Here is a 10,077-nt window from a genome sequence, read left to right on the forward strand (position 1 = left end):
GCTAGTTATTGTTATAATTTAATAATGAATAGTGTTAAAATATTTATTTTAGCAATTTTGCTGCAATGATACAATGTATAAAAATTTAACTTTTCACATATATAAAATGTCAAATCAAAATGTTTTATGTGGATCACAAGAAGAAAGAGAGAGAGACACAAAGATTTTAGCTATAGGTAAAATTTATGCTATATTTGACACAATATTTACATATAAGTAATATATACAGTAAGTCATATGCCTTATTATTAGAGTGAAAATTTAAAAATTTCATGATAAAATATAGCAATAATAAGCCATAAAACACACCATTGGAGATGCTCAGTGTGAGAATCATTTTGATTGAGCCCATTGGCATTGCCTTTGTGAATGATGCACTGGAGGAGTAATTAGGGATGGTTGAGTTCAAAGTTTACCCTTTTTTTTGATGAATAATACTAGTAGGATTGAAAAATAGAAGAAAAAAATAACAACACGCAACCATAAAGTGTTTTAATCCTTTTTAGTAAAACTCATTATCTCACCAATTAACAATGTATTATTTTTTTTTAATATATGCTTTCATTTTTCTCATTAACAATTTTTAGCAAAAGTAAAGTAACTTATTCACTCCAGAAAAGTCAAAAAAAAAAAAGTTAATTTTTTTCTACATTAATGCTAAACGTATCGTTTTCGATGGTATGGTATGAATTCAAAAGATTTGAGTTTCTCTATTGGGTTATTATATAATACACAACTCCCAATCCTAATTTTTCCCTACACACTAATTTATATAATTTTTTAATACAAAAGTACACTTATTTAAGACACTCTAAACAACCCCTTAGACAGAGTTAAGATCCAAATGACTCACAATATTATCATGCAAGTGAAATTTTAGTTGTTTTGTTGGGAGTGAGTGGCCAAATACTTAGATAGAAGGCCACGTAATGGACAAGTTTTTGGAAGTAATGAATAGAAGATTCAAAATAAAGCTATTAAGATTATGTTTGGCACCCTTATTTGGACTAAAATAGCTATATAAAATAAAATTGTCTATTTTAATTAAATAGGATAAAATATTACATCTAAATTATAATCATTTTATTTTTTCTTTCATAAAAGTCAAAAAAACTAAAAAACCTATTCTAAACAACACAAGTCAACCCACATCCCAAACAAAGGCTAAGAATTCATTTTTGTATACTTATTACAAACTCTTTTTTTGACATAAATTTGTAAGTATAGTCATTTTTAGAGTTATAAAATTAATCATTCCCAACCTTATTCTGCTCTCCATGATTTGGATTTAAAAAAGAAAAAAGTGAAAAGAAAATTGTTGATTTACTAAAGGTTCAATTGATTATTGCGTTTACATTGTAAATATGCAAAAATAATAGAAATTAGACTTAACATAATTCCAAATTGAAAAAGCTCAATCATTTTGATTTGTTTCCGAGGATAAAAATCCAAATTATTCATGAATCTCAATGATTAAGAATTAACAATAGACAAAGGAAAGATGTTCCCGCTTTGATATGGTAAGGGTTGAGAATGGAATATTACAAGCCCAACTCAACCCACCATGTCTTGTTGCCTCTCTTAATTGTGATAATTAATGAGTAGTCCTAAAATATCTTGTAGCATACGTCGATAAAATAGTACTTTTAAATAATGATGTATCAAAAATCTTTATAGATAGAACCACGTTAGTATACTTTATTAGCTAGTTAGAATATAAACTGACTTGCTTAACATATATTATAATTTTTCATTAATAAAAAACACAACATAAATGATGTCATATATTTTATGTAACTTGCATACAAGAGACTAGAGTGACTCACCTTTTACACCCGGAAGTCTCTCCTAAGACCAAGACTTTCAGAGCAAGAAGCACTAATGTGTCTCTTATTTTTCTCATGCTTTACATTGTTTGAATTGTCACAACAAAAATTTTAAGACAATTTCAATTTCAACTTCAACTCGCTTCTTTTTCCTCTTGAACTTTCACTATGGTTTCATTTGGCTTCCAATTAAAATAGTCAATTTTTTTTTTTTTATAATTTTTTTGTTTTAATAATCTTTTTTTAATTTATGTCAATTTTTCCCCAGTTAGTGTAGTATAAAGGAATTAAAAAAAAATTCATTAAAAATAATAAAAGTTAAAAAATAAAAAAAAAATAAAAAATCAACTGTTTCTTCCTTCCTTTGTTAATAGTGAAAGTTTTTTAAATTTTTTTTAAAACAAATTGGTTCATCTAGTGGAGTAAATTTTAAAAAACTAAATTAATTTTATTGAAAACAAGTAAATAAAATACTTAAAGAATAATCCCAAAATGACCTCTAAATTTGCAAATGAAATGGACCGCTACTACGCCCCTGTAGATTAAATTTGGGGACTCCCACAATAGGCCCCTCTCCGAAATCATTTCACATCATTTTTTTAGACATAACCCACACGAATTTAACTTGCTCTTAAAGTCTCTCCTTAAAAAACATTGTAATCATATGTCCCTCATTTTGAAATAACACGTTCGCATTTTTTTTTATAAAATTAAATTTGTAATGATAATATTGAAAAATTTAACTGATAGATCAGACTTACCACGTGGTGGTTTGTACATTTTTTAGTTATGGAAACACATAATTATTATATTTAAAACATAAAAAATAAAAAATAATTCTTAGATGATCCTATACAATTAAAAACAGATCTCACTCAATTTTTCCTTAAACATACTATTGTAAAAACAAAATATCCCGAACTTACCAAACATGCCCTATTTTCCAAACAAATTTTTTTTTTCCATGCAAAATAGTTCAATTAGAGAAAGCTGTAATGTCATATTTATGAGCACAATATTGATATAATAAATTTCACCATAATTAGATTGATACATTAAGTGGTGTTTTGCGAAATTGGTAAAAAACTAATTTTTTGATTTTTTTGGTTTTTTGGTAACTTTTTTGTGTTAAAAAACTAAAAAGTCAAAAAACTACTTTTTTTAACAAGCTCCCAAATTGCCTCTAAATGCTAAGATAAACAATGAAACATTATGCTATATTGAGAAAGAGTGATTTAAGCTTGAAAGCTCACACATGCACTTTTCTGATATTTTCAATCCCACTTTTTACAGGTTTTGCAAAAGCTACCAGTTAGATTTGCCTGGTTTCCAAGGTAAAAAACCCCAACGAAATACTAGATTTCCAAATTTAAAAAAATAAACTAACATAAAGAAAATGGCAAAAACAAAAATAAAACTTAAAACACAAGTGTAACTGAGACACACAGAAAACATTAAAAACAAAAACTAAAAAGGCTTCCCTATGCCCTTCGCATTAGAAAACAAATTCCTGCGCACCGAGGATTTTCTATTCCCGGCAAATGCCACCAGATCTCCAATTGTTTCGCTGACCAGATCTTTGAATATCATCCGTTCAATGTCCAACGTCGCCTCTGCCATTTCCACCGGACAATCTCCCCGCCCGGTGATTGCATCTCCTACCAAGTCCTTTCGTGGCACACTGCAACCAATATCAAACAAGTCCTCTGTAGTGTCACGCTCTCTAATTCTCTGAAATTCTGACCAAACTTGATGCAATGAAGGCTTTTCGATACTGGAATTTGACTGTGATAAGACCTTCCACGGAGGCATTTCTCTATCCCTGTCGAGAATTTCAGAGACAGTGTCGAAGATTAGCTTTCTTTCGAGGCAGGAGACTCCAGAGGTATCGTTCCCTTTGAGATACTGTTGCTTCTCTAACAATTGAAATATATCATAGTCTTCAGGGAGGTAATTGGAAGCTCGAAGGATCTCTGAAATGTAAACGAAATCACAGTCGTCTGATTTGTCTTCGCATTTTGATTGAATGGGCGAGATGGCAGGACTCCAGATATCTTCGTCAAATTCTCCTAGTTCATCTGATTACATAGGAACAGATATCACTATTTGTACTCGATCAAAACATTTCATTCTCCTAGTAATTAAGGCTAAAATTGACAAATTCTTACCAAGTCCATAATTTTGCCTTCATAAATAAATTCTTATGCATAGACTTTACAAGATTTTTATTTTATTATTTTTTTATTTAATGAACTAGTTGGTAAATAATATATATATGTATATATTTTTACCTTAATTGTAATAATCCTATTAAAAAACCATGCTATAGTTCATATTGTGACCCTTTATTTTAGTTAGTAGCAATTTACAACATTCACAACAAGAGAACATATAGCCAATCCATTGGCTATATAATTTTTCTTTTCAAGACAAACTATTTAATTTTTTTTTTTAAGAAATTGGTTGATACGTTCTAAGTAAATATAGATACTAGTTGATGATGGGATGGGAACATGGCTTGCATGTGCCCTGATAATTATTGTTGTTATTAACAACACCAAATAAACTATAATAATGCTTTTTGTTTCATGTCATGAAGCAGTAGTATTCACTGTTCCAAAAAAAAAAAAAAAGTAGTAGTATTCAACTCAAGGCTGGCCAGTGGTCACTATTAGATAGAGAAAAAAACAACATTTATAATTTAAATTTAGTAGTAATATTTCAGAATAAATTTATTTCATTTAAATGAACATATAGCCAATCCATTAACAGAGTCTGAATTAATATAATTAATATAATTAACTATATTTTTGATAATCTTTTGTAGTTATATTTTGAGTCTCTTTCGTTTTTCTTTTTTAAAAGTACATTTGTTAACAAAAAAAAGATTAATGCTTGGAAACACTAAAAAGAGACCATTAAGGGGAGCACTAATGAGTTGGGTCCCCCTTGATGTGATGGTTGTCTATATTGTTATTTATTTATTTATTTATTTTACATTTTTCAGCTCATTAGAACTGTTAGTGATTGGTTTTTTTAGTGATCTCAATTATAACTGCAAAAAAAAAAAAAAAATGCATTACGTTTGCATAGAAGTTGAGTGTTCAAATTTTTTCATTGGCAAGACTATCCTCTCCACGTCATGGTCTATAAAGTACCCCCCAAAAAAAAAATGTCTAAACAATGTAAAGGGCAAAAACAAAGATAGTAAAAGTTCATAAATTTCTACAAACACGATGTTAAAGAGTTCAACAATACTAGGTATCATGAAAAATCTTTCATGAAAATAATCATGAAAGTTTTGTGACCCTTGGATTACACTTAGAATAAAGCACCACACACTAATCAAGATAATTCAAAAATCATAAATTTTTCATGATCATTTTCATGAAAAAATTTTCATGATCCCTAACTTTTCCCTAAAGAGTTATGAGAATCCATCCGTCCCATGCATCAAAATGGCTAAGCTTTTATGATTTAAAATTCGTTTCTTTTCTTTTCTTTTTCTTTTTTTATTTTTATTTATACATTAAAAAACATGTGTAAACAAAAAAAAAATAACACCCTTCTATTACACAAAAGCGACCCCAAATACGTCTAGAAAAATTGCCACCCCACCTACGAAGGATGACACTCTTAATATTTTTTCTTTTTCTTTTTAACATAGCCCTTTCTATTTTTCAATCATTAATGGTAGATACCCTAAAATCTTTCTTAAATTTAAAAAAAAAAACTTTCCTGTAAATATCCTCATTGAAATAAATTTAAGAGGAATGTCTTGAAAGTTTTAACTATTTTCCTTTTTCAACTAGAGCTAGCTATCATACGGGTAGGGTTGTAAACGAACCAAATTGTTTGCGAACTGGCTCGGTTTGGCTCGTTTACTAAACGAACTCGTTTTTTTATTTAAATTGCATAATAAATATATTTTTTATATATCAAATAACATAAGTATAAATATATTATTTATATATTAAATAATAAAAAAAAAATTCTTATCGAGTCAAGCTGAACCGAATTCAAGTTTTATTAATATTAACGAATCGAGCTAAGCTCTAACCCAATTAGTTATCGAGCTGAGCTTGAATTCAATAAACGAGTTCGACAAATAAATAAACCGAGTTCGTATTCAATAAAACTTGACTCAACTCGGTTCGTTTGCAATCCTATAATCAGGTCATCATTTTGACTATGAGTAAAATTTTCAGAAATCAGGTTATCATTTTGACTATGGATAAAATTTTCAGAAGAGGAGGTTGCAACTCAGTTACAGTTAAATCTCAGTTAATGAGTACCATGTATAAAATTTTAAAAAATAAAAATGAAAAACAAAATAAATAAACAAACAAACAAACTTCAGTTAATGAGTAGGTTGACTAAAGCAAAACCAAACGGCCCTCCGAGTCAAACCACGATATAGCAGTAAAGACGTCATCTGATTACAGTATTAAATAAAATCATTGGATAATTAATTACTAGCAAATTTGTGAGAGACTTACGTACCTTTGAACTCAATGCTGCGTTTCATGACAGGCGAAGGAGAGGATGACTCGTCCTTGTAGAACGACGAGTCGAGTACCGACACTGTACTCTGTTGCAACTCAGTCCCACTCGTCATCTCCGCTATACTGTGTAGCAGCTTATCGCACCTCTCCAACAGACTCCTCCCTCCTTCCATCTTTGATCTCTTCAACCCCCACAAAATTATTAATCAAACTAATTAGAAACAATTAATCAAAATTAAGTGATAATTGAAGTTAATTAATTAAAATTAAACCCAGTTTAATGCATGTACCTCTGCCGGAAATGACGGTAGCAGCTTCTGCATCCTCTTGCGATTTAGTGAAAGTGTCACGGTCTCTTCTTCTTCATCGTCACTCTCGTAACCACAGAAACCACTGTCGGCCAGGGAAGTGGGGATAGAGAGTTGTGTCGGCGTCGGAGGAGGAGGAGGAGGGAAGACCTCGTCTTCGGAATCGCCGGAGATGGAAGTGGTGATAGGCTGTTGTGTCGGCGGAGAAGGAGGAGAGAAGAGTTCGTCGTCGCTGGAGATGGAGGAGCTGTAGTCGCGACGTGGCGTCTCGTCCCACTTGCATGGCGGTGATTCGGGGAGGTTGTCTTCGTGTGTGCGCAACCCACAGACTAAGAAGGAGGAGACGCGGTGCTTGAAGGAGCGGTGGGGTTTTTTGAAAGGGAGGGGGGTGGCCGGCTGGCTGTCAACGAAGAGAGGGCTTGGGGAGAGTTGGATAGGATTATGTGGGATGTTGGACGGATGTTTGGAGCGGCACAATTTGAAGGAAGATGTGACACGGGAGATGAAACCTTTGAATGCCATTGAATTGTTTTGTCTCTCTTTCTCTTTCTCTCTCTCTTTGTTTGTTGTCTCTGTAAGCTATGCAATACAATACGTATATATAGATATAGGGGAACGAAGGTGAATCAATGAAGATGATGGAAAATTTTATTATTAAAGGAAAATATTTTTGTAAGGCAATGAAGGAGGAAAATTTTATTATTAAAGGAAAATAATTTTATGAGACAATCAAGATCTAGGAAAATTTTATTATTAAACGAAAATATTATTATTAAAAGAAAATAATATTACAAGGAATATTAATATTATTATGTATTTTTATTTTGAAAAAAAAAGAAAAGTTTGAATCGTAATCAATCGTGCATTCTGAAATAGTGGAATGTAATTTGTAAAATAAATTGAAGATTTTTAATATTTTACCAATATATATTCTTTAAAAAAATTTTAAAGTTGAGCCCCATTCCTGAGTTTGCTTTGGGTCTCAAAAAATTTAGGCCGACCCTACCATATGGGCCTGGATCATTCTGGCCCATGAGGCTGTGAGTATAAACACAAGAAGTCAAACCACATTTGGTTGTTTAGTAGAGAGAGTGAGGACCTAAACAAGACAACCAACGGATGCTTGAAATATTAACCAACAATTAAATGTCCTATTGAGACACATTTAAGAGAATGTTATGAAATTCCTTAGAAAATTAACACAACACAACAATCATTCAATGGAAATGAGGTAATGTTAATTTTTGGGCAAATTGTAAATATATTCTCTAAGATTGGATTAAAATACAATATCTCCTCTTGTGGTTTTACAAATTACATTTCAACTCTGAGATTTCTAATTTTATTTCAAATCGCCATTTTTATTAATAAATCATCAAGTCAATTAATAATTTTTAATAATGTTAAAATTATGTTTCAATTAATAATTTAAGTAATTTTATTATTGTATTAGAGAGCAAATATAAATTTTATTTTTTTAGTTAATTCTGTTAAATAAAAAATTCTAATAAAGGGTTACTTGTAATTTTTCAAACCACAAAGGGCAATCTGTATTTTAAAAAAATCTCAAGATGTGTATTTGTAATTTATCCTTAATTTTTTTAGTAATTTTCTGACTTTTTTTCTAAAACACTCGCATGCCAAATAAAATGAGTTGAAATAGTTAATAAAATAAAATATTTTATTTTATTTATAATTATTATTTTATTTTTTTCTCATAATCCGCAAATTAATTATTAAAAAAAAATTAATCAACTTCACAAACGTGGGCTTGTTTGGTTTGTTTTTTAGAGAGTTATTTTTGAAAAAAAATTGGAAGAGTTATTTTAGAAATTTTTTTGGTTTGTTTGGTTGTATATTTTGAAAGAAAAATTTTTTGTGGGAGTTTGAGATGATTTGATATTTTGGACAAATTGAGTAGATGTGTGTGAGAGAAAAAGTGATTGAGAAGGAGAGAGGAGAGAGAAAAAGTAATTGATTGATGTGTAAGAACGAGAAGTGATTTTGAAATTTTTTTGAGAAAAATCTCAAACCAAACAATTTTTTAAATTTTTTTTTCTAAAACTCATCTCTAAAACTCAAACCAAACAAACTATGTTAAAATAATTAAAAATCTAATTAAAATAGTTAACTTCTCAAATAAGGCTAAATATTTATTTTTTTTAAAGTTAATTTTGGAATAACACTACATAATTCAAAAATTAATTTTCTCAATGACAATTAATCAATTTTTGATATTGATTTTCAAATCATCTAATAATTTTGTTCATAAAAGTAAATTAAACTCACTTTTCTTGTAATTTAAAAATAATATAGTTAATTTCACACTTTTGACATAACTCCCTCAAAATTTTATTTCACATCATACTTACACTTTTTTCATCAATAATTTATTAGTCGTATGATTGAAAATAATGATATTATCTCTTTCTTGCTAAAATGTATATTTATTTCAGTGTCTACTTACTATTGACTTTAGTTTCAGAAGTTTTAATCATACTAAAAGGGATATTACTGTAATTATGTCAACAGTGTAAGACTGTCTGTATTTTCTTTAAATTTCAAGGGATATGAGTGTAATTTATCCAAAAAAACAAAAGAAAGTATGAATTAAGATAATAGGGTTTGTGTCATTTTAGTATTTTACCCTCTTTCATCTTTAAAATTATCAATTTTGAATAATTATTCGTTAAATCATTGGCATTAATTCATTAATATTTTTCTGACCAGATTTAAAAATATTTTTATATACATAATTTGTTTAATTTAATTGAATCTAAAAATAATAATTTGTCACAATTGATTTTTACTCTATGTTTTATTAAAGAGAGAGTTTACCATTCCAGATATAACAACTATCCAATTTTTTCTGGATATTGTCTTATGTGATAAAGATTAAATTAGTATAAATGTGGAGGCATATGCAAATGAATCTAAGTCATAAATTAACGTATCTGAGTAAAATTCATGACAAAATTTTTGAATAGTGTGTTTTATAGTAAAGATTGAATTGGTATAAGTGTATAGGCCATATATAAATAAATGTAAATCGATATTTCCAAATAAAATTTCTAGGTTCATACTATTGATGTTCTTAAATATTTTTAAAACAACTTATTTTGTTACATGGTATATCAATATCTATTTATTATGGGCAAAATGAATAAAAACTTTCAACCAATCGAGTGAGTCAACATATGTAACATTGTGTTAAAGATACTAATTAATAATTTAAATGAAATAAACACAGTTTTAAAAAATAATTTTTCAAATTCATAGTTTGAATTAAGTAGTGGAGATTAATTACATAAAATTTATCTCACACAACAAGCATACTGATGTCCATGTCATCACAAATCTTACTCAGGATTAGAGATTATGCCGGTTTGCTGCTTCTGAGTAGTGACTTGGGGTGAAACATGTATCAAACATATCACA

The 10,077-nt window shown here is 29.1% G+C and overlaps 1 protein-coding gene across 1 annotated transcript; it reads right to left on the minus strand.

Annotated features, from left to right (window-relative positions):
* Positions 1 to 3,060: 3,060 nt before the first annotated feature.
* LOC145804702 (uncharacterized) lies at positions 3,061 to 7,281 on the minus strand. Its single transcript, XM_082899506.1, has 3 exons — positions 6,622 to 7,281; positions 6,330 to 6,513; positions 3,061 to 3,904 (listed from the first exon to the last, which is right to left on the minus strand). The coding sequence occupies exons 1-3, from the start codon at positions 7,159 to 7,161 to the stop codon at positions 3,294 to 3,296; spliced, it is 1,335 nt and encodes a 444-aa protein (XP_082755632.1). The 5' UTR covers positions 7,162 to 7,281; the 3' UTR covers positions 3,061 to 3,293.
* Positions 7,282 to 10,077: the final 2,796 nt, after the last annotated feature.

This window comes from Camellia sinensis, chromosome 12 (assembly GCF_055761805.1).
Source record: "Camellia sinensis isolate YWXY chromosome 12, ASM5576180v1, whole genome shotgun sequence".
In the NCBI taxonomy this organism is placed as follows: Eukaryota; Viridiplantae; Streptophyta; class Magnoliopsida; order Ericales; family Theaceae; genus Camellia; species Camellia sinensis.